Genomic DNA, 25,561 nt, shown 5'->3' on the forward strand with positions numbered 1-25,561 from the left:
CAAGGTATATGTAACACACACTACAAAAAACCTTTACCCTTTTGTCTTCCTGTTTCTAATTACATTTTTTTAGCCACTCTGTAATTTTATAATGCCACCTGGTGAAAGTTCCCATTATCTTCTGGAAGTAGAAGACCTTGTAAAATAATTTCCAAAATAGCTACCTTCATATTTTGATGCACTCATTTTTATGTAAAATCTTTGCTGATTTTGATCAAGTAAAATTAACAATAACGTTAATTTTTTTTACTGATATTTCAAAAATTGTATTTATTGAATTCAAGCAACGTGCTTAACATTTATTTGAAAAAAAAAAATAGATATATAATTAAGCTTTTTGTTTTTTATATTAAGGGGCTGTTGAACAAAAAAATTTATTACACTATTCGTTGCTTTAACTGCATGGTTGCCCTACATTACAAAAAATAACTTGGTTTAGGTAGTTGGGAAAAATTTAATATTAATATTTTAATATTTGTGGTTTAAAAGTACTGATTAAACTAGATACAAACTATAGTTGACAACTGTTGGTCTGATAAAACCTTGTCTGAAAGTTTAAATAGTTTTAAATGCTTGAATTTAGAATATTTGTACAGGTTTAACAGTGAGGAAGAAAGAAAGAAAGAAAGAAAGAAAGAAAGAAAGAAAGAAAGAAAGAAAGAAAGAAGAGAGAATCTTAAAGCAGATTAAAGGGCTTGTGTGTAAGTTTTGACATATGAAGTTTGACATCACGAACATTCCAAAACAGACTCGTAGCACATTTCAATATTCTGTCAATGTAATGTATTCTAGGGGATTTTTGGACACTTTGAAAAGGCTTAAATAATGCCTTAGCAGGACTTTTCGATGGAAGAATAATAATGGTAGCCAAGCTGTACGATCAATCAACCTTTTATTGGATTACATGATTACAAATGAATCAGGCAAAGGCAGTAAATTGTTAATAATTTATTCATCTAAAAAAAAATTAATCACCCTCCCATTGATAGATTATTACCTAATAAATGCAATCCTTGAATTGATGTTACTGTTTAGTCATGTAATTGTAATCATTACTGGATTGCAATTCTGAAGTAAACTACCCAGCACTGCACATTATTACCCAACATTGGTTGAGTCAAATCTTTAAAATTGAAGAACACAACAGATTTATGCAGTGATGTGACACACTGGATGCATTTCCAAATGTGTCCTCCAATAGACATGGCTATGATATCCTTATAATTGTTATGAAATATTAGGGTTACATGCTAAATCATGGGCCTGCAATATGCACTATATATCATTAGTTGCATGATGCTCACATGTACCATCTTCTTTATATGGATCTGTGCCACTGGCATTAAACCACTCTGACAGTGAATGTCTGAAATTTTAATGAGCTCCATACTTAACCCTTGTGCGACCTTCGGGATTAACTGTGTTAATGCGAACGGCATACATTTTGACAAAAGTGTGTATTTTTGGGGGAATTTTGGAATTTCAACCATAGTTCCAATAATACATCTATAAAACACTGTGTACACAAAATAGATACACTCAGGACCTTAAGGATAAAAATGTCCCCATTGAAACCCATTCAAAAAAGCAATATTTGATCCCAGTGCCATTAAAGCATAAAATCATGAATTCTATGATATTATGCTTTCATTCTGGAGCCCTGGCTTCAAAATTGTAATTAATATTTTCCACCAGATGGCGCAATTTTTCTCGTGTTTAGCCTTTGGAGGAAATACAAGCTTTTTTCTTATTTTCTGTTTGCTGTATTAGAGCCTGGCATGCCAGTTGAATAAATTATGCAGCTAAATTTGTGTGGGTGTGTTGGTATGGATGTGTGTGTTTTTGATGTGTGCATTGACAAATGTGTGTGTATGTGTGTGTGTGTGTGTGTGTGTGTGTGGGCATGTTTATGTGGTTTACGAGGACAATTTTTTAGGTTACAAACTGGTAATTACAAGGGTATTATGTTATAAATGTTGTTTATGAGGACATTTCTAGTGTTCCCATAATTTAAATAGCTTAAAAAACATATTAAACGTGAAAATAAAAAAATTCGGTTTAGGTTTAGGGGTTGTGTTTTAGGGGATAGAATCTATAGTTTGCAAAGTATAAAAATCATTATGTCTATGGAAAGTCCTCATAATGGTAGGTAGACCAACATGTGTGTGTGTGTGTGTGTGTGTGTGTGTGTGTGTGTGTGTGTGTAAAAAAGTGGTATTATGTAAACATACTGGCATTTAAAGAGTTACAATCCTGATAATGAATTAATATTTGGTAGTTATGATCAGGACTGCTGATGATTAAATAAATTAACTAATTGAAAGTGGAAAATTATATTAATATATACTATTATTATGGCAGTTTTTTGACACGGATATTTTTGTCATCTAAGGACCTCTGAGTAACTTTTAAATTGACGCACAAGGGTTTAACAGCTTTTTTGGACATTAATGCGCATATTCAAAGGCATTTAGCTCGCTAGGTTCGTAAGACGCAGTGATCAAACTGATTTCACTCCAGTCGCACAGGTGGCGCTGTTTCATATAATCACAAACGAGCAAACAAACACAGCGGCGGGAGAGTTTGGCTACAGGAACTCGAGGATTCTCGTATAAATCCAAATGGATATCCAACACAAATAAACACAACGTGAGTTATTAAGCGTTCGGAGGAATATATACAGTGTGGAATAAAATGCAGGCGGCGGAATAATATACATTCACGCAGCGCTGTTAAATGTGGAGTCTGATATTACGGTGTGATTACTGTGTCATTGTAAGTATTAAACAGTATCAACATTATTAATGTTATCACTCCGAAACAACTACCATTTTGAACCGTACTGTTATTATGTTGCCGTACTAACTTGGCTGTTTGCTTTATTTGTAGAGTGAGATTAAATTAAGCTCTAATGGGTGACAGAACTCTACCTGACTGGATGAACAACCATCCCCATGAGGAAAAACACGTGAGCAAACTAAACAACACCAACAAAGACTCATAACAAACATGAACCTTTCACAGTGAACACAAACCTTACAGAAACATTTACCGCACATAAGCCATACATAAAAAAAACCCACACAAATCATACACCGAAAATATAAACCGCACAGTCAAACCTACCTGTTTGATCAAAGTCCTTTCTAATTCTTTCAAGCGCATGACGTCACAGTTGTCATGTTGTGTGCAGTATCTTATCCTCTTGTACCTGTGCTTTCACTAATGTGTGTGTTTTCCATTGGTTGAGGGAGTATAAGCAACTTATTTGCATTTTTTACTGAGGCACCTGCCGCATTATGCTCGTATTCAAATCAAACCAAAGCACTGTTTGCAGGCCAACAGTCAAGAAATACTTGTTTACGTATACCAGCTTATTAAAGATACATCATGTCATAGATGCAATCTTTTTGCCATGTGTTGTGTAGGACAGACATTTAGGAAGATTCAGTTAGGGTGAAAGTTAAGCAACTTTTATGATGTTTTAACATCGCCGCATGTAACTTGTACAGTTTTTGTGATACTTTCAATGTATAGATCAGGTTTGTATCTCGTGACCGAATCGTGCTATACTGATGGTGTGAAATTTGCATACTAGCTTTACCCCTGACAACTGACATACTCATGGTTCTTTGTCAAAGACAGCAAGCAGTCAATCATGGCTTTTGGGCCAGTAAATGTGTAGTTATTCTTTTGTCTAAATATAAATGTTAAGGATGCCCTTATTGAGAAGTATTGTGCAAATTGAAAAAATTACTTATTTTGCTAAGCCAGAAAACAAACTGTAAAATTAGAACATCTTGCACCTGAATGAAAAGCTCTTGGCAGTCCTCCATACCTTTTATGATTGCTTGTTCTGTTTTCCCATTCAACAGTTGCAGGGTCATATATCTGAGAGATAACATTGTCATTGTCACTCTTTAGTTATTATGTATGATTTAAGACTAATGTAAAAACATATTAAAAAAGTAGTTTTTCTAAAATCAATATTACTCAGATTTTCTTATTATTTAAAATATATTGTTTTGTGTTTCCACAGACATCAGGAACCTATAAGAAGAATGAACAGGAAGATCATCTTCCTTATCTGGAGTTTGGTGGAACAGTCATATACAGCCAGGAAAGACATGACTGCTCATTTCTGTCTGAAGATTTGAGGTGATAAATATGAGGAAATCTCAAATCTTTCTTTTTTTTTTTTTTTATATATACTGTATATCATTTTTTTTGTTTTTTTGCATAACGAAAATGAAGCCTGTTTTAAGACCATTGGGATTATTTAGGCTACGTTGTAATATTATTTTCCTAACAATTTAAGACTTCTCTTAATCTTCCCTCTTAAAGTTCTTCTCATCTTTTGAGTTTGCTTGTATATCCTATCAAGTCAAGTTGCGCTTTTTACAACACATATTTTTTCAAAGCAGTTTTACAGAAAATGATGCTGTAATGTCTTAAGTCCTCATTGTGCAGTTTAAATGTATAACTCGATTGAAAATCATGCCTTAAAAATGATTGTCTTTAGGCCCCCAATGAGCCAAAGGTGACTGTGGCAAGAAGCACAAAACTCCATAAGATGTTAGTTTATGGAGAAACACAATCTTGGGAGAAACCAGGCTTAGCTGGGGGAGCCAGATCCCCTCAGGCTGTATAGCATTAATACTGTATACTGTCAATATTAGTTATCCATGTGTATTACAAGTCTTGTTTTATGTTTGAAAACTGAGTAGATGTTGGTGGGTAATATTTAATACTAAATTATTGTGTATGAACTGTAAGATGATTAAGTGCATTCTATTATTCTTTATGGTTTCTTATTACCATTTTTTATTTATTTTAAAAAGCATAAATTAAAGGCAGGTCATTGAAACTGGTTTCATTTTCTTCATGCAAAATATTTGTTTTGCTTTTGCGGTGAATTATGACCTGCCTGGACATGTTTATGGCATGTTTCATAAGATCCTCTTTTACACCATCTCCTTTGACATGACTATCTGGCCTAATGCTGAAGGATCTGTACAGACAGTCCTGTGAGGGTTTGACCTAAATACACAGTAACTGAAGTACACTTTAGCACTTAAAGGAATAGTTAACCCCAAAATTAAAATTCTCTCATCATTTATTCATTATGCCATCCAAGATATGTTTGAGTTTCTTTATTCTTCTGAACACAAACTAATATGTTTAGAAGGATATCTCAGCTCTGTAGGTCCTCACAATGCAAATTAATGGGTACCAACATTTTAAAGCTACAAAAGCAAATTTTTTTTTTTGCCGATTTGTATTTTTTGTGTATATTGCCACCCACTAGGCAGGTAGGAGAATTTATATTAAAAAAGGACTTAAATATTGATGTTTATGATCCCCTTTGAGGTCCTTAAAATACTGAATGTCCCATCCATTTTGGAATAAAGGCTCTAAATAATAGTAACGTTTGGATTTAAAATGTAAATTTTTTAATAGTAAATTCAACATATATAAATGTATTTATATAAATAACAGGGATTGATCACACTTCACATATTCTTTGCCACAAATTAGATTTCTGTAGTGCCCAAAAAGGAAATCACCTAATAGCCTAAATATGACAAAAACGGAGAAATGTATGTATTGCAATAGAGAAATAAATCTGTTAATAACTAAAATGTTATTAATATTGTACACCCTAGATCAGTGGTTGCCAAACTCTGTAACCTCTTTTAGAATATCATTTATTGGGGGGGAGGGGGGCATATATGATTGTTAGGGTCCCCCTCAATGCCTATATTGGTTACGGCCCTGAGGGAAGGTATCTGATAACCCTCTCTCTTGTCTGTCACATACAGATGTTGTCTGGCGTCAGGCTCCGCAGTGGGGTTTGACCTGGAATGGCCGCCCAGTTTTATAAAAGGAAAGACAAAGAAAGTAGCTGTAGTGCAGCTGTGTGCGTCAGAGGAGAAATGCTATCTGTTCCACATCTCCTGTATGTCAGGTAGGCTACCTGTTCCACATCTCTCTGTTGGGTGGGATATCTGTTCCACATCTCTTTGTCAGGTGGGCTATCTGTTTCACATCTCTTTCAGGTGGGCTATCTGTTCCACAACTTTGTCTGGTGGGCTTTTTGTCCTACATATCTCTGTCAGGTGGGCTGTCCGTTACACATCTCTATGTCAGGTGTGCTATCTGTTCCACATATCTCTGTCAAGTGAGAAATATGTTCCATATCTCTGTCAAGTGAGCTGTCTGTTCCACATCTCTATGTCTGATGAGCTATCTGTTCCACATCTCTGTCAAGTGAGCTGTCTGTTCCACATCTCTATGTCAGGTGGGATGTCTGTTCCACATCTCTATGTCACGTGGGGTGTCTGTTCCACATCTCTCTGTCAGGTGGGATGTCTGTTCCACATCTCTATGTCAGGTGGGATGTCTGTTCCACATCTCTATGTCAGGTGGGATGTCTTTTCCACATCTCTATGTCAGGAGGGATGTCTGTCCCACATCTCTATGTCAGCTGGGCTATTTCTTCCACATCTCTTTGTCAGGTGGGATATCTGTTCCACATCTTTTTGTAAGGTGGGCTATATGTTACACCTCTCTTTGTCAGGTAGGCTATCTGTTCCACATCTCTTTGTCAGGTGGGCTATCTGTTTCACATCTCTTTCAGGTGGGCTATCTGTTCCACAACTTTGTCTGGTGGGCTTTTTGTCCTACATATCTCTGTCAGGTGGGCTGTCCGTTACACATCTCTATGTCAGGTGTGCTATCTGTTCCACATATCTCTGTCAAGTGAGAAATATGTTCCATATCTCTGTCAAGTGAGCTGTCTGTTACACATCTCTATGTCTGATGAGCTATCTGTTCCACATCTCTGTCAAGTGAGCTGTCTGTTCCACATCTCTATGTCAGGTGGGATGTCTGTTCCACATCTCTATGTCACGTGGGGTGTCTGTTCCACATCTCTATGTCAGGTGGGATGTCTGTTCCACATCTCTCTGTCAGGTGGGATGTCTGTTCCACATCTCTATGTCAGGTGGGATGTCTGTTCCACATCTCTATGTCAGGTGGGATGTCTGTTCCACATCTCTATGTCAGATGGGATGTCTTTTCCACATCTCTATGTCAGGTGGGATGTCTGTCCCACATCTCTATGTCAGCTGGGCTATTTCTTCCACATCTCTTTGTCAGGTGGGATATCTGTTCCACATCTTTTTGTAAGGTGGGCTATATGTTACACCTCTCTTTGTCAGGTAGGCTATCTGTTCCAGATCTCTTTGTCAGGTCGGATATCTGTTCCAGATCTCTTTGGCAGGTCGGATATCTGTTCCACATATCTCTGTCAGGTGGGCTATCTGTTTCACATCTCTGTCGGGTGGGCTATCTGTTCCACAGATCTCTGTCAGGTGGGCTATCTGTTCCACATATCTCTGTCAGGTGAGAAATATGTTCCACACCTCTGTCTGGTGTGCTCTCTGTTACACATCTCTATCTCAGGTGGGCTGTCTGTTCCACTTCTTTGTCAGGTAGGATATCTTTTCCACATCTTTACGTTAGGTGGGGTTTCTGTTCCACATCTCTTTGTCAGGTCGGATATCTGTTCCACATCTCTTTGTCAGGTCGATATCTGTTCCGGATCTTTGTCAGTTGGGCTATCCTGTTCCTTATATCTGTGTCAGATTGGCTATCTGTTCCACATCTCTTTGTCAGGTGGGCTATCTGTTCCATATCTCTGTCAGGTGGGCTATCTGTTCTACATCTCTATATCAGGTGGGCTATCTGTTCCATATCTTTCAGGTGGGATATCTGTTCCTGATCTTTCTATAAGGTGGGCTGTGTTTCACATCTCTCTGTCAGTGGGGATATCTGTTCCACATCTGTCAGGTGGGCTACAGTGGATATAAAAAGTCTACACACCCCTGTTAAAAGTCCAGGTTTTTGTGATATAAAAGAATGAGACAAAGATAAATCATGTCAGAACTTTTACCACTTTTAATGTGACCTATAATGTGAACAATTCAATTGAAAAACAAACTGAAATCTTCGTGGGGGAAAAATTGATGAAATGAAAAAACTTACAATAACCTGGTTGCATAAGTGTGCACACCCACTTATAACTGGGGATGTGGCTGTGTTCAGAATTAACCAATCACATTCAAACTCACCTGCCATCATTTAAAGTGACTCTGATTAATCACAAATAAAGTTCAGCTGTTCTAGTAGGATTTTCCTGACATTTTCTTAGTTGCATCTCAGAGCAAAAGCCATGGTCCGCAGAGAGCTTCCAAAGCATCAGAGGGATCTCATTGTTGAAAGATATCAGTCAGAAGAAGGGTACAAAAGAATTAAGCAAAGCATTAGATATACCATGGAACACAGTGAAGACTGTCATCATCAAGTGGAGAAAATATGGCACAACAGAGACATTACCAAGAACTGGACGTCCCTCCAAAATTGATGAAAAGACGAGAAGAAAACTGGTCAGGGAGGCTTCCAAGAGACCTACAGCAATATTAAAGGAACTGCAGGAATTTCTGGCATGTACTGACTGTGTGCTACATGTGACAACAATCTCCCGTATTCGTCATATGAATGGGCTATGGGGTAGGGTGGCAAGACGGATGCCTTTTCTTACAAAGAAAAACATCCAAGCCCGGCTGAAGTTTGCAAAAACAAATATCAAGTCTCCCAAAAGCATGTGGGAAAATGTGTTACGGTCTGATGAAACCAAGGTTGAACGTTTTGGCCATAATTCCAAAAGGTATGTTTGGCAACACTGCACATTACCCAAAGAACACCATACCCACAGTGAAGCATGGTGGTGGCAGCATCATGCTTTGGGGCTGTTTTTCTTCAGCTGGAACCTGGGCCTTAGTCAGGGTGGAGGTAATTATGAACAGTTCCAAATACCAGGCACTTTTGGCACAAAACCTTCAGGCGTCCATTAGAAAGCTGAAGATGAAGAGGAAGTTCATCTTTCAGCACAACAACCCAAAGCACACATCCAAATCCACTAAAGCATGGCTTCACCAGAAGAAGATTAACGTTTTGGAATGGCCCAGCCAGAGCCCAGACCTGAATCCAATTGAACATCTATGGGGTGATCTGAAGAGGGCTGTGCACAGGAGATGTCCTCGCAATCTGACAGATTTGGAGCGCTTTTGCAAAGAAGAGTGGGCAAATATTGCCACGTCAAGATGTGCCATGCTAATAGACTACTACCCAAAAAAAGAGTGCTGTAATAAAATCAAAAGGTGCTTTAACAAAGTATTAGTTTATGGGTGTGCACACTTATGCAACCAGGTTATTGTGATTATCTTTTGTATTTTTTTTTTCTCCCTCAAAGATTTCAGTTTGTTTTTCAATTGAATTGTTCACGTTATAGGTCACATTAAAGGTGGAAAAAGTTCTGACATGATTTATCTTTGTCTCATTCTTTTACATCACAAGAACCTGGCATTTTAACAGGGGTGTGTGCACTTTTTATATGCACTGTATATGTTCCAGATATCTCCGTCAGGTGGGCTACCTGTTCCACATCTCTCTTGTAAGGTGGGCTTTCTGGTCCACGTCTCCTCTCTGTTAGGTGAGCTCAAACACATGCAGTCTGTCTGTCACTAAGAATTCAGTTTTAAATCATTATCTGCTTGTGTGTCTCATCATGTCTCAGGATTTCCTCCTGGCCTGAAGATGTTTCTGGAAGATGAGAACATCATGAAAGTTGGTGTGGGGATCGAGGGAGACAAGTGGAAGCTTTTATCTGATTATGACATCAAACTTAAGAATATTGTTGAGCTGTCTGATCTGGCAAATGAAACGGTAAGTTATCTTAATATTTATAGATGTTTAATCACCAATAGTAATATGATACTGGTGTGTGACTCTTTTAGTAATAGTGTTTACTAGGGTTGTCACCATACCGTATTCTTATTGTATGATACTCTACCAGCTAAATTATCACAGTACCAAGTAGCATCACTCTAACACACTATAGTGTTAATTCTTAACACAGTTTGTCATAGTGGTTCTTAGAAACTAGTTATTCCACTTGTTGCTCTGGAAGTGGAGAAAAATATCTGATGGATGAACTGGGTGAAGGCTAAAATAGACAATCTTGTTACCAAATACAATGTTTGTTAGATGTAAAACAAAATAAAGAAAAAATTGCTGCATCAAAACAGCCAGTTCAAATGGTTTTATTTCATTATTTCTGTAATTATTTGAATGTTGGTAACAAAATTAAACTATTTGCAAAATAAAAATATTGTTATATTGAAAAGACTGTTTTTAGGAACTGTTTCATACAACCGCTTCATCCCTTCTCACCTAGTAAACAGCAGCGCTAATGCAGATTACACACACGCTGGTTTGATCGCTCTGTTTTCCTGGTCTCATCAGTCAAAATTCAAAATAATTCCAAATGTTATGTGAATTTAGTTTTTTCTAAATCTTCTCACTCTCCTATTTAAAAAAAAAATAAAATCCATATTATCCAATAGGAGACATGACCACTAAATTAACATGCTGGGATTCAGAAGTGTGTTTGAAGCATAGGTAAAACACACATTAAAAAACTAACAATACCATATAAGGGGCAAATTCTAAAGAGCATTTTGTTCTCTTAAAAGGGCACTGCGTGAAGGGGACGCCACTTGAAAAGACTACATTTATAGGCCTGATTCAACTGAAGGTTTTATGTTTGAACGGTACTACTGTTTAATACAATTCTGTGGAACCGGCAGTATTTTGAAGCTTAAGTATTGCAATACTACCGTAGCACCGATATTCCGTGCAACCCTGGTGTTTTCTAAACTGTTAATTTAACTAAAAAGGAAAATTCCATTAGCATTCACTCACTCATGATGTTTCCAATTCCGTATGAATATTACCCTCAGTCACTATTCACTTTCATAAATTTGTTCCATACCATGATGGAGAATGGTGACTGAAGCTAATATTCTGCCTAATCTCTCCTTTTGTGTTCTACGGAAGAAAGTAAGTCATGTGAGTTTGGAAGAACGTGAGGGTGAGTAATGATGTCTGAGATTAAATTTTTGGGTTAATAATTGAATTATTCCTTAAAGGGGTCATGACATTTTTTATTTGAATAATATGTTCCTTGAGGTTCACTTGTAATATAATATTAGTAAAGTCATATATTTGTAAAACATGATCATTTTCCACCCTCATTCTGACCCTCCGTCAGAAACGCCCTGTTTTTGCGCTTCTTCTCATTTAAGAGTGACAGTAAACGCCCACTGTTCTGATTGGCTCTCTGCTCTTGACTGACCTGCTCTTTCCTTGTGATCTCACTGCTACTGGGCTGGGCTAGGGAAAGAATATGGTAAATATGAGAGTCACGTGACGCCATGCGAGGATCGGATGTGTGAACTGCGAGTTCTGCGCACTTTGCTAGTTTTAACACTTTTAATGATATGAGAGAGATTTTGTGCACTCTGTTCCATAACTGTTCTAGGAGGAAAACATGTCAAAAGTATTCAAAATCCTCGGGCTTTGGAGACATTAAAAAACACTTGCGTGCTCAAGTTGGCGCCCCTGAACAGACGTGAGCCAGGGAGTTGATTTAGTTGGGGAAATGCGGCGATTTCGGCAATGCTGACGAAGGTCATTGCTGACTTGGAGGATCTTGCGGTGATACGTCGATTGATCTCTACCATGGAAGCAAAGTTCACTGAGATGGTTACAAATGTGGGTATGCTGAGAAACCGATTGATTATCTGGAGTGATCGGAGAGGGAAATATCTGCTAATCCGCTAGAGACCAAGTTGGATTTGGAGCATGTCTGGAGAAATTGGAGGACATGGAAAACTGTAGCCGGCAGAGTAACGTCCTTTTCCGTGGAATTCTTGAGGGCGTAGAAGGACAGGATATGGTGAAATTTCTAGATGGGCGTCTTCCAATTCTGCTCAACATAGCAGGCCATACGCTGGATATCGAGTAAGCTCACAGGGTTCTGCCTCGGAGATCGCAGAGGGAGGCAGGCCCTATCAATTCTGGCCAAATTTATGAGATAATCCATTTAAGATCTTGTGTTATGCGAGGCGTAAAGACATGATTTCTTGGAAAAATCACAGTATTTTCTTGTCCCGGACTTTGCGAATTTGACGAGGGAAACGTGATCGATTCAAGGAATGCAAGATAGTTTTTTTTTTTTTTTACTAATATTCCCGGCCAAATTGAGAATAGATGCTAAGTCATCTTGTGGTACTCACTTTGCTGCCGAGTGGACCGGCCCACTGAACATTTTTTCAGCCAGCTTGGCTGTTTGAAGAATATGTGCTCATTTTTTGTGCTGGTTCCGCCTACCGGCTGGAGCTTATTTTGTAGATTAACACACCTTCAGGTTTTATGGATTAATCTACACACTCTTTGTGTATATTCTGCCAATTGGCTGAAGTTTGTTTATAGATTGTCTTTTGCTGTGTGATTCTGTCTCACAAAATGTGTATAGAGACACCAGACTTGAGTAATTCAATGGTAAATTTGTTACAGGGGCTCTTGTAGGCGTGCGTTTTTCCAAAGGAAGCTGAAAAAATTGGAAAGATATGGGGTGGGCATTTTTTTTATAGTGCTGGCTCGAGCAAGAGCGGAGGAGTCATAAAACTGATAAGTAAACATCTATAATTCAAATGTCTCAAACAGAGTAAAGATAAATTAGGAATAGTCATTATTGTTTTAGCTGAAATTCAGGGGCAAAGTCTTATTCTGGTGAATATTTATGCACCTAACGTTTGTGATCAGGGCTTTTTTATAGATCGTGAAGGGATGTCGCAAGCCGCTGGCACCCCTCATGATATAATATTGGGAGACTTTAATCGTTTGATGGACTCAGTCCTTGATCATAGTGAAGCAAAAGTGTGCAAGCCCTCTAAAGCAACATTGACGATTCACAGGATGTGCAAAAATCTTGGTCTTACAGGTATTTGGAGACTTTTGAACCCATCTGGTAGGAACTATAATTTTTTTCATCAGTCCATAAGATTTACTCATAGAATAGATATCATTTTATATATCTAAGTCACTCATTTCATCTGTTGTTGATTGCTCAATTGGAAACATTTTATTCTCAGATCACGCCTTGGTGTTTTTAGAGGTGTTGACACATACAGAGAAAAATAAATCATATAGTTGCCGTTTTAATGTATCCCTTTGCAAAATCCTGATTTCCAACAAATGCTTGAAATCAATGTCTATATGGAGACCAACTGGCCTTCAGGATCCTCTGTGGGCGTGGCTTGGGAGGCACTTAAGGTGGTTCTTAGGGGTCGGATCATACATTATGCCTCATTCTCCAAAAAATCCAAAGCACAAGAACTCGTGGAAATGGAAGGGAATTTTAAAAGCGCATAGACAGAGCTGAATGTTGTCTAATGGCCTCAGGGAATTGACCCGATTGAAATACAGATATAATACTATTTTGTTGCGGAAGGTGGAGTTTTGGCTATTCAGGGCAAGACTCATACTTTGAGTTGGAGGACAAAGCAGGGAAGCTTCTGGCTAGATATATAAAACTTTCTACCATTCCCTCTGTAAAATCTGCTGATGGTGAGATATTTACCTCAGCCATTGATATTAATAATGCTTTTAAATAAATATATCTTGCTCTCTAGTTCCACGTCTTCGTCTACTGATGTGGATATTACAAAGCTGACGACTGAGCAAAGGAATTCTCTTGATTCTGAGATAAACTTGGAGGAACTTGGCGAGGTAATTAAGGCCGTGCCTACAGTCAAGTCTCCGGGGCCTGATGGCTTTGCTGCTGAGTTTTTTAGATTTTATGCTACAGAACTGACTCCACTTTTGCTAGAAGGTTGCTAGGGAGGTGTGGTGCATAAGCTTTTGGTTTACTCTGATTATATTTTATTATTTGTCTCCGACAAAAAGTTCTCAGGATACAGAGTGAATTGGTCTAAATCCGAAGCTTTGACTCTGACAGCATACTGCCTGGTGACGGCTTTTCCCAGAATACTTGACCCTTTTATAAAAAGGTTTTTGAGTGATGTGGGCAGGTAGGCTTCATTACATTTATCTACGATTTGGAAAGTTAATGTTATTAAAATGAATTGTATTCCAAAATTCAACTACCTGCTACAATCTCTCCCAATAGATGTTCCCCTCTCTTATTTCAAGCAATTTGATAGCATAGTGAAGTCCTTCATTTGGAAAGGTAAACATTGCAGATTACTTTTCAGTAAATTATATAGGCTGATTGACAAAGGTGGGCTAGGGCTACCCAAGATTTTGTTTTATAATTATGCATTCGGACTCAGACACTTGGCTCATTGGTCACTCTCACCTGAGGGAGCCCCTTTGCATCTGTTTTTTTCTTGAACAGGAAGTATTCCATCCATCCATCCATCTTCAACCGCTTATCCGAAGTCGGGTCGCGGGGGCAGCTGCTCCAGCAGGGGGCCCCAAACTTCCCTATCCCGAGCCACATTAACCAGCTCTGACTGGGCGACCCCGAGGCGTTCCCAGGCCAGTGTGGAGATGTAATCTCTCCACCTAGTCCTGGGTCTTCCCGAGGCCTCCTCCCAGCTGGACGTGCCTGAAACACCTCCCTAGGGAGGCGGCCAGGGGCATCCTTACCAGATGCCCAAACCACCTCAACTGACTCCTTTCAACGCAAAGGAGCAGCGGCTCTACTCCGAGCTCCTCACGGATGACTGAGCTCCTCACCCTATCTCTAAGGGAGAAGCCCGCCACCCTTCTGAGGAAGCCCATTTCGGCCGCTTGTACTCGCTGACCTAGTTCTTTCGGTCATGACCCAACCTTCATGACCATAGGTGAGGGTAGGAACGAAAATTGACCGGTAGATCGAGAGCTTTGCCTTCGGCTCAGCTCTCTTTTCGTGACAACGGTGCGATAGAGCGAGTGCAATACCGCCCCTGCTGCCCCGATTCTCCGGCCAACCTCCCGCTCCATTGTCCCCTCACTCGTGAACAAGACCCCGAGGTACTTGAACTCCTTCACTTGGGGCAAAACCTCATTCCCTACCTGGAGTACGCACTCCATCGGTTTCCTGCTGAGAACCATGGCCTCAGATTTAGAGGTGCTAATCCTCATCCCAGCTGCTTCACACTCGACTGCCAAGCTGATCCAGTGAGAGCTGAAGGTCACGGACCGATGATGACATGAAGACAACATCATCTGCAAAAAGCAGCGATGAGATCCCCAGCCCACCGAACTGCACACCTTCCCCACCCCGACTACGCCTCGATATCCTGTCCATGAATATCACAAACAGGATTGGTGACAAAGCGCAGCCTTGGCGGAGACCAACCCCACATGGAATGAACTCGACTTTGTGCCGAGGACCCGGACACAGCCCTCGCTTTGGACGTACAGGGATTGGATCGCCCTAAGAAGGACCCCCCACCCCGTACTCCAGCAGCACCTCCCACAGTCTCTCCCGGGGACCCGGTCATACGCCTTCTCCAGATCCACAAAACACATGTAGACCGGATGGGCATACTCCCAGGCCCCCTCCAGGATCCTTGCAGAGTAAAGATCTGGTCCTTCGTTCCACGACCAGGACCGAAAACCGCATTGTTCCTCTTCAATCTGAGGTTCGACAATCGGCCGAACCCTCCTCTCCAGCACCTTGGAGTAAACTTTACCAGGGAGGCTGAGAAGTGTGATACCCCTGTAGTTGGCACACACTCTCTGATCCCCCTTTTGAAGAGGGGAACCACCACCCCGTTCTGCCACTCCTTAGGTACTGTCCCAGATTTCCACGCCAATGTTGAAGAGGCGTGTCATCCATGACACCCCCTCCACATCCAGAGCTTTCAGCATTTCTGGTCGGATCTCATCAATTCCGGGGCTTTGCCACTGCGGAGTTGTTTGACTACCTCAGTGACCTCCCCAGGGAAATAGAATCTGATCCCCATCATCCTCCGGCTCTGCCTCTACCATAGAGGGCGTGTTGGGATTTAGGAGTTCTTCAAAGTGTTCCTTCCACCGCCCAATAACCTCCTCGGTTGAGGTCAACAGCGTCCCATCTTTGCTGTATACAGCTTGAATGGTTCCCCGCTTCCCCTCCTAAGGTGGCGGACGGTTTCCAGAAGCACTTTGGTGCGGACCGAAAGTCCTTCTCCATGGCTTCTCCGAACTTTTCCCACACCCACTGCTTTGCCTCCCTCACGGCCGAGGCCGCAGCACTTCGGGCCCTTCGGTACCTTGCAACTGCCTCCGGAGACCTCCGGGACAACAAATCCGGAAGGCCTCTTTCTTCAGTCGGACGGCTTCCTGACCACCAGTGTCCACCACGGTGTTCGAGGGTTACCACCCCTTGCGGCACCTAAAACCTTGAGGCCGCAGCTCTCCACCGCGGCTCGGCAATGGAAGCTTTGAACATTGCCCACTCCGGTTCAATGTCCCCAACCTCCGCAGGGATGCCTGAAAAGCTCCGCCGGAGGTGTGAGTTGAAGATCTCACGGACAGGGACCTCCTCCAAACGTTCCCAGTTCACCCGCACTACTCGCTTGGGCTTCCCAGGTCTGTGCAGAGTCTTTCCCCACCCCCTGACCCAACTCACCACCAGATGGTGATTGGTTGACAGCTCTGCCCCTCTCTTTACCCGAGTGTCCAAAACATATGGCCTCAGATCCGACGACACAATTACAAAATCGATCATCGACCTTCGGCCTAGGGTGCTCTGGTACCACGTACACTTATGAGCATCCTTATGTTCGAACATGGTGTTTGTTATAGATAATCCATGACTAGCACAGAAATCTAATAACAAACATCCACTTGAGTTCAGATCAGGGAGGCCGTTCCTCCCAATCACGCCTTTCCAGGTGTCCCTGTCATTTCCCACGTGTGTGTTGAAGTCACCCAGCATCACTATGGAGTCCCCTACTGGGGCCCTATTCAGGACTCCATTCAGGGTCTCCAAGAAGGCCGAATACTCTGAACTGCTGTTCGGTGCATATGCACAGACAACAGTCAGAGTTTTCCCCACAACCCGTGAGGCGTAGGGAGGCTGACCCTCTCATCCACCGGGGTAAACTCCAACGTAGTGGCTCAGCCGGGGACTCGTGAGTATCCCCACACCGCCCGTCGCCTCACACCCTGGGAAACTCCAGAGAAGAATAGAGTCCATCCCCTATCCAGGAGTACGGATCCAGAGCCAAAACTGTGCGTCGATGTAAGCCCCACCAGATCCAACTGGTAACGCTCCACCTCCCTCACTAGTTCCGGCTCCTTCCCCCAGTGAGGTGACATTCCACGTCCCCAGAGCAAGCCTTTGCTGCCCGGGTCTGGTCCGTCGAGGCCCACGGCCTTCACTGCCGCCCATATGGCAGCGCACCCGACTCCTGCGGTTCCTCCAATGGGTGGTGGGCCCAAGGGATGTAGAGGGGGTTCCACGTTGCTTCTTCGGGCTGTGCCCGGCCGGGCTCCGTGACAAACCCGGCCACCAGGCGCTCGCCGACGAGCCCTCCATCTGGGCCTGGCTCCAGACAGGGGCCCCGGGCTTCCTCCGGGCAGGGTAACTCCTCCTCTTGCTGTTTTTTCCATGAGTCATTTTTGAACCATTCTTAGTCTGGCCCCTCACCTGAGACCACTTTGCCTTGGGAGACCCTACCAGGAGCACATGGCTCCAGACAACACAACCCTCAGGATCATAAGGGCACACAAACCTCTCCACCACGATAAGGTGCTGGTTCCCGGAGAGGTACAGGAAGTACTTGTCCCTGTTTTGCCATTACAAAGCCTTTCTATCAAACTAACCGTAGAAGATAAGTTGCACCCCGTTATCTCGCATTTGCACTCTGTATAGACAAAAGTGTCCAGAGTGTTTAATTCAGACATTTATTTAAATGTTGCCTCGATCATATGGCTTCACCCAAAATTATGTATTAATAAGTCCCCTTTCTGCTGGACAGAGTGGCTTGTGAGGGAGGTTAATATGCTCAGTGACCTATATGAAAGTGGAGTGTTGAGATCCTTTGAAAATATGGTTCAACATTTTTGGATTCCCATGTCTCACTTCATTAGGTATTTCCAGCCATGCCACCTGCTCTGTTCTGTTTTTGGGAGTAGCATACACCCCCCTAAATCGGCCGATCCTCTGGGAGTGGTGATTACTGCTTTTGGAAAAGGTCACAAGGCATTAGTGTATTACTTCCTGCTAATTCATAGTCGGGGGTATGGAGCTTCGGCTTCTCAAGAGATTATAGGAGAACAATTTCAACTTGGTATTGGAGGAGGGAGTGTGGGCTAGGATTCTAAAAACGTCAAGTCTACATCTAGAGGATTTTACATTCATTCTATTGGATTGTAAAGGCTTGATCTTAAAGACACACCCACCTGCTGGCAATGCCAATCAGAAGATGTTTTTTGGTGGTGTGTTAAGATTCAAGTATTTTGGCTCAGAGTTATATGTGTGACGTATTGGGCACTCAAATTTAATTTGGCCCCAGACTCTGTATTTTAGGTGATTGGGCAGTCATTAATATAAGGGATAAGTTCATAAAGAATTGGGTCCTGGCCAGTGTTATGATCGGCAGTCGGGTTATTCTCAGGGGATGGAAGTCGGCTGGAGCACCCACATTTCGAGAGTGGTGCATGAAGTTTGGCAGGGTAGAGGCATTTGAGGATATGTTGTATAAAATGTTGGGCAATCTGGGGTTATTTGATAGGAAATGGGGCAGATATTTGGCCTTTTTGGAAGGCTCTTGGGGAGGGGTAAGGGAGAGGAATCTCTAGTTTTAAATGTGTGTGCAATTTGTTTAATGTTTCTATATATTTATGACTACTGTGGTGCATGTTTGTGTCGGGTGGGGGATGTTCGGGGGGAAGGGTTTAATTTTATATAATTTGATTCAACATTTTTGTTATGTTTATTTAATTTGTTGAATGGAATCAATAAAAATAGTTAATAATAGAAAAAATAAGGTGAAGTAGGTGTTTGAGGCAGTCAGATTCAAAAGTCTATCACCGTGTGACATCAAAATGTGGAGGAAGTAGAGAAAGAGTTATTTTGGCAGCTTCAGGGCTCCAGACTGCAAATATTACGAAGGCCTAAACTGAAACATTAAGGTGCGAAATGGCTGTTTTTATTCACCAAATCACAGAATTGCTTAATTTAGATAGAAAGCGGAAGAAACACAGTTGATAACCCATTAATCTGAGGTTTAATAAACAGTATACAGTATATATTTGAGAAGATAAGTTTGCATTCCCTTTTGTGTCATAAATGTTCACACCCCTTTCATAATGTATACAAATATAAGAGATAATACTGCTCTTCAGAATCTACTATACAGATAATTACATAGTGTAATAAGCACATAGTAGTTTTGTAACGATTTGGGTGAAGTGAGGAGAAGGCAGACGGGTGATGCGGATCCAAATGCGGTCTTTTATTGAAAAAACATCAATTAATTAACAAAACACAGGAACAAATGAAAAGTCCACGATGGGAATAAACTCAAACACAAAATAACACACAGTAGGTGGGACAAACAGCGAACAGCGAACATCCACGAAGGGCTGGGGAATCCTTGAATGAACTAGGGGAACAGAGAGAACAGCAAGAGGTCATAGAAATAAACGTGAACCGTGAAGACGGACAAGAAACGTCAACGATCGACGGGAAGGAGAAAACAGCGGGGTTTAAATGGACAGACACGGTGATAACGAAATGAAGAACAGGTGCGGACAATAAAGCTGTGACAGCGCCGGGAAAGACAGGAAGTGAAGTTTACACATGGACAGTGAGGCTCAGGGCGGACAACAGGGAAAACGTGACATGGAACGGGATCAGTGCTGGGTGAAACAGAAAACACGGTGCGGACGACACGAAACACGGTGCGCACGACACGAGACCGTGACATAATCGTGATTAGTGAAACAGACAGACCAGTGGGGAGAACAAGGGGCACAAAGACATTTCACGGGGGTGCAAGGGGTGCTGAGACAGGTCAAGGGGGTAATTAGGCAGCCCACGGGAGGCAGGCAGACCAGGGAGGCCGAGAGGGTAGACAGGCAGACCAGGGAGGCCGAGAGGGCAGGCAAGCAGTCTATGGGGGTGTGCGAAGGGGGCCGGGTCCGGTGGCCAGGGCGGACAACAGGGAAAACGTGACATGGAACGGGATCAGTGCTGGGTGAAACACGAAACACGGTGCGGACGACACGAAACACGGTGCGCACGACACGAGAACGTAACAAGTTTGTTGTCTTCTTGAGCATCAATTAATGTTTTCACCTTGTGTAATAGTTGTGAACAAGTCCCTCAGTTGTCCTAAGTGTCAAAGCTTGATCTCATATATATATATATATATATATATATATATAAGGGCTGTCAATCGATACAAGTTTTTAATCAAATTAATTACATGGTTTCCCTGATTAATTAATCGCATATACAAATATTTGCTGAGAAAGCCCCTCATATAACAATATTTAAATATATAATGATGAAATACTGATACATGGTTATCTTTAAATATAAAAAAAAATTAAATGCATTACATTCTTGTAGCAGAAGAGTTCATCATTGATAAGACAATACAAAAAGCTGCTTTAGAATACAATGTATTGTTTAATACCATATTATTGATCATAAGTCAATCATTGTCACACAGTTCACAGCACTCCATTTCACAAGTGAATTTGTCAATCAGTTGTAGATTTATTATGAGGGCTTGTTTAAGAGCCTGTCAATCTACACCTGTGTCAGACATGCTTGTGTAGCGTCTCGGGTGCGTCGCATCATAAACATAAAAATTTTGGGTCACTGTGTCAAGTTAAATATAGTTTAATACTTGGAACACATCTTGAGATCTCCTAGATCGGATTTGCGCTCCAAGTGTTTTGAACACAAGAACGTAATGCATGTCTGTGTTGTTCTGCTGCTGGATGATTGTTTTCTTCACTGTATAAACTGTGCGTTACCTCACAGCTGAAGTTTCACTTACTGCCCTCTGGAGTTAACAGGTGGTACTAAAAGCTTGCATTTCTCAGGAATCTTCCATATTACAATCCGGAGGCATTGCGATTAATTGCGTAAATTATTTTTATCGCGTTATTTTTAATACAATTATTCACACTGAATTAACGCATTAATTCGACTGCCCTAATAAATATATATATATATATATATATATATATCAGTATATAAATTGTTTTACAATATTGCCTTAGTCTTTTACTGTTACCAGATGGCCCAGACACAGACTACAAGAGTGCAAATTAAAATAAATCCCAAATGCAGTTTATTGTGCTACTCCAATCCCAGTCAATAATTACCAGGAGAAAAAAAAGTGGTACACAATACGGGACTTTTCATTGTAAAGAAGCCCGAAATACACATGGGACTCTTATTTTGAAATGTCTGCATGGCTGAGAAAGTTAATCTGATTCAAATTAATCTTAGCTCCTGAGTTCAAACCCTCAGTTCTTGTCAGGTTATTCATGAAAATGATCCGATTCAAAAGAGTAATTTGTTCACGACTCTCTCGCGCTGGTTGTGTTGCGTGCGGTGCAGCGAGCTGAGCTCATCAAAACAGAACGGGTGAAAAGAGGTGCGAGACACTGGTGCATGCTCAAAAGATGTATTCAATTACTCACAAGATGATAGCTGACGAAACCGCATATGAACGCACACAAACCGACTGTCGCCAAGGGTGACTAGAGTTTTAATTATTGTTGCAATAAATAATTTTTGGTACCATTTGCGACACCGTGCCCGTCCACTTTGTTTTTAGCCGTCTTAGTTCTGGAAGTGTTTTCCTCATTAATCTCTTCCATTAGGAATTGATCAAATCCTTCATAGAAAAGTTTTAAACAATGAACCAAAACTGCAAGCTCAGAGTTAAATCACAACCTAAAAGTTTAAATTTGAAGTAAAAATAGTGTTTGAAAATCAGACAAAAACACTAAGATACAAGACTGCATTTAACGTCTCTCATGAGGGAATGAACTACAATCCCATGAAGCATTGCGAATGACGTAAATGTAAGAACCTTCATGTAAGACAACAAACTTGATTCAGCAGTTATGAACAATGCTGTGTGTGAGGTGTGACGAATATTAAATGCTTGTTTATATGGTGTTTTACACACAACACTGCAAAGTTAAAGTGGCGCATCCTGTGAAGCTGCCTTTTTTTTTGACTGTGGCCTCTCGGTCTTCGCCGGGCATAGACATCATAATAATAATACAAATTACAAGATGAGGTATTATTCAAACATCTTTATTGAGAAACGCACAAGCAAACAGCATTAATAGTAGCGCATGTTCAGTCCCCAGACATGCTCTCACATGAGAGTGTGTGTTAACCACTGAGTGGTGGTGGCGTAGTGGCTAAAGCACATAGCTGTTAATCAGAAGGTCACAGGTTCTAACCCAGCCACCACCATTGTGTCCTTGAGCAAGGCACTTAACTCCAGGTTGTTCCAGGGGGATTGTCCCTGTAATAATTGCACTGTAAGTCGCTTTGGATAAAAGCGTCTGCCAAATGCATAAATGTAAATGTAAAATGTAAATGTGTTACCCGTAAAGCTCCAGCGGGAACAAGTGAAAGCTAACTTTCACTTGAAAACTAATATTACCAACATGTAACAAAATGTGAAGGCAGGGAGCATGTTTATAAATATGAACATTTATATAGCATATTTACATACTTCTGCTATAAGTTTAATTACACCAATGGGTTGTCAGTCTAACTTCAATTTGTCATTCTAATGAAGAGAATATTTAGTGTAAGTCATGTTATAACTTGTTTTTAAGGAATATTGAAAAACATAAAAAAATATATATTTTTGTGTTTTTTTTTTTGGAGTTTGAATTAACACGCCTACAGTATTTTTTCCAGCAAAAACAAGGCAACAGCTACGATATTACCAGCAGGAAAATGTAATTATCCGTGACAGTGAGCAGAAAGCTTACAAATGACCCATTATTATAGAGTTCCTGATAAAAAGGTTAAATGATCTGAATAGTTTTTGGCTGATCAAATGACAAAAATAAATAGATAATTCTGATTGATTGATACAAAATTCTGATAGGGGCATCCCTAATGGGTTGTGTAGTTCTTAGCCAGAAATTCTGTTAAGTTGAATTTTTGTGGACCGATGGTTTCAAGAGAAAAACATATACCATCCCTTAACAACTGTGGAGCTCACGGAAGGTCTGTCTTTATAGGTTAATTCGCTAAAGTTAAAATTAAATTCCCCTATAGATAGCATGAATGCGACTTCTGGCATTGTTGTTCTCTATTGCTCATAGTGATTTGAACAAACCTCTAACCCTAAGAATTACATTTAAGCATCCTGCGCCAATTGTGCTACAGACATGAATGATACCTCAATTTATGTGGGTTGTTGAGGAGAGGTGCGCTATATCACCATTTCTCTCTTACTGTTTCTAAAAGTTTTTTTAATTTCAGTTCAGATACTGCACTATATTTTTAATGCTTGTGTGAAATGTCATGAAACATTACATACAACTTGATTTAATGACCTTCCAAATAAAATCAATGTGGCAGCGGGGGCGTGGTCAAGCGCCCGTCCGGGAGAGAAAAGCGGTTAGGGCGCTCACACCTGAGCTAAATTATGTCTAACACCTGTCTCTAATTGCAGTAGCGTGAGGAGAGCGGATAAAAAGCCAGCAGCCACAGAGCATGGGGAGAGAGCCTGACACAAAGCAAAGAATAGTTGTAAACTAAATTAAGTAAATTAACTGTAATAATAAAGCTTACCCCTTAAGCTGACATCTGTTTCCGTCCCTTCCTTGGTCCACTTCACACTGGTGCCGAAACCGGGACTAGAAGGAACATCTTTTTCCCAAGTTATGGAGCAGAGTCAGCCCCATAGAGTCCTCCCAGCTGGCGGAAGTCCTCCAGTCCCTTGCTACTCTCCATCAGGGACACCAACAGGCTCTGGTGGAGCTCCGACAGGACCAGGATCGCCGGTTCTTTGAAATAATCGCGGGCTCAAGCAGAAGACCGGCTTGCCATCCGGAGCCTCCTCAGCCAGGAGGCTGCTCCAGACGCAGCCGCGACCCCGGACCCCAGCGCCACACTGCCCCCACCCTCGCTACAGAATATGGGGCCGGCAGATGATCCAGAGGCGTTCCTGGACCTCTTTGAGCGCACGGCGGAAATTTGGGGTTGGCCACGCGACCAGTGGGCAGCCCGCCTCGTCCCTCTCTTGTCCGGGGAAGCACAGCTCGCGGCTCAACAGCTTCCGGCAGCAAGCCTCCTGGCTTATACCGACCTGAGGAGAGCCATCCTGCAACGGGTTGGTCGGAGTCCGGAAGAAAGTCGCCAGCTCTTCCGGGCCTTGAAACTGGATAAATCCGACCGCCCGTTTGCGTTCGCCCAGCGGCTCCAAGATGCCTGTCGGAGGTGGCTGTTTGCGGAGGACCGCGACGTCGAGGAGCTGGTCGATCAGGTGGTACTGGAGCAGTTTGTCCAGCGCTTGCCCCGGAAAACGGCGGAGTGGGTCCAGTGCCACCGCCCGGCGTCGCTGGAGGAAGCCGTACGGCTCGCGGAGGACCACATGGCGGCGATTCCCAGGGCGGATGAGCCCTCTCTCTCTCTCTCCCCTTCCCCTGTGTCTTCCCCTGTTTTTCTTCCCTCCCCTCTTCCCTCTCGTTCTGCTCTCTCCCCAGGGTCCGTTCCTGCCCCCCGCAGGCGCTGAGGATTCACGAGACCAGCTTCCCGGCCGTGGGAAAACCCGCCTACCCCTTCCCGTCCTTCAGCCGCTCTCCTCCTCAGGTGGGAGCCCGCCAGCTGCAGGTGCGGCCGTGGCGCCTGGGCGGTCTGCTTGAGGTGCGGAGACCCGGACCACTTCCGGGATCAGTGTCCGCTGATGGAAATAGGGGCGGTGGTGCGGTCTCCGACTTCCCGCAGGCTGCCCCGATCGGGCTGGAGCGTGCCGTGTTCGGTAAGGATCCAGGGGGTACATACCAAGCATTGTTGGATACCGGCTGTAACCAGACCACCATCCACCAACGCTTGGTTCAACCCGAGGCTTTGGGTGTAGCTAAACTGGTGAGGGTGAGGTGTGTGCATGGGGATGTTCACAAGTATCCCATGGTGACCTTGGCGATTAAATTCAGGGAAAAACCATAGTGTGGAGGCAGCGGTTAGTCCTCGCCTCACCCATCCGCTAATCTTGGGTACCGATTGGCGAATTTTAAAGATATTTTAGAGGGTATTTGTGCGGATGGGTCCTGCATAAAGAGGTGTCGCGGTGTCGCGATGCTTTGGCAGGGGAGGCGGAGCGGGGCCGTCCTCGGCTGCTCTGAATGACGAGGGAAGAGGCGAGGTGGCGCCCCTCCTCTCAGGGAATTCCCTGAGGGGACTTTCCTCTGGAGCAGTCGCGGGACCGAATCCCTTAAACATGCTCTTGACCAAGTGAGAGTAATTGATGGTCAACAGCTCTGGCCGGGCATCGCCATTTCATACCCATATTTTGCCATGATTAGAGATCGGTTATATAGAGTGGCGCAGTGCAGCTCAAACAAAGGAGGAAATAACGCAATTGTTGATTCCACGGAGCCGCCGGAAATGGTCTTCCAGGCGGCTCACTATAATCCTATGGCCGGTCAC

The 25,561-nt window shown here is 42.3% G+C and overlaps 1 protein-coding gene across 1 annotated transcript in view; it reads left to right on the top strand.

The window, feature by feature from the left end:
• Positions 1 to 2,565: 2,565 nt before the first annotated feature.
• The window catches only part of wrn (WRN RecQ like helicase), an 82,233-nt gene continuing 59,237 nt past the window's right edge, over positions 2,566 to 25,561 (top strand). The window contains exons 1-5 of the mRNA XM_052115521.1: positions 2,566 to 2,775; positions 2,890 to 2,968; positions 4,040 to 4,158; positions 5,823 to 5,968; positions 9,641 to 9,789. Of these exons, the coding sequence (XP_051971481.1) occupies positions 2,912 to 2,968; positions 4,040 to 4,158; positions 5,823 to 5,968; positions 9,641 to 9,789 (471 nt within the window). The 5' untranslated portion in view covers positions 2,566 to 2,775; positions 2,890 to 2,911. The remainder of the gene's footprint in view (positions 2,776 to 2,889; positions 2,969 to 4,039; positions 4,159 to 5,822; positions 5,969 to 9,640; positions 9,790 to 25,561) is intronic.

The sequence above is a fragment of the Xyrauchen texanus genome, chromosome 43 (genome assembly GCF_025860055.1).
Source record: "Xyrauchen texanus isolate HMW12.3.18 chromosome 43, RBS_HiC_50CHRs, whole genome shotgun sequence".
NCBI classification, from domain to species: domain Eukaryota; kingdom Metazoa; phylum Chordata; class Actinopteri; order Cypriniformes; family Catostomidae; genus Xyrauchen; species Xyrauchen texanus.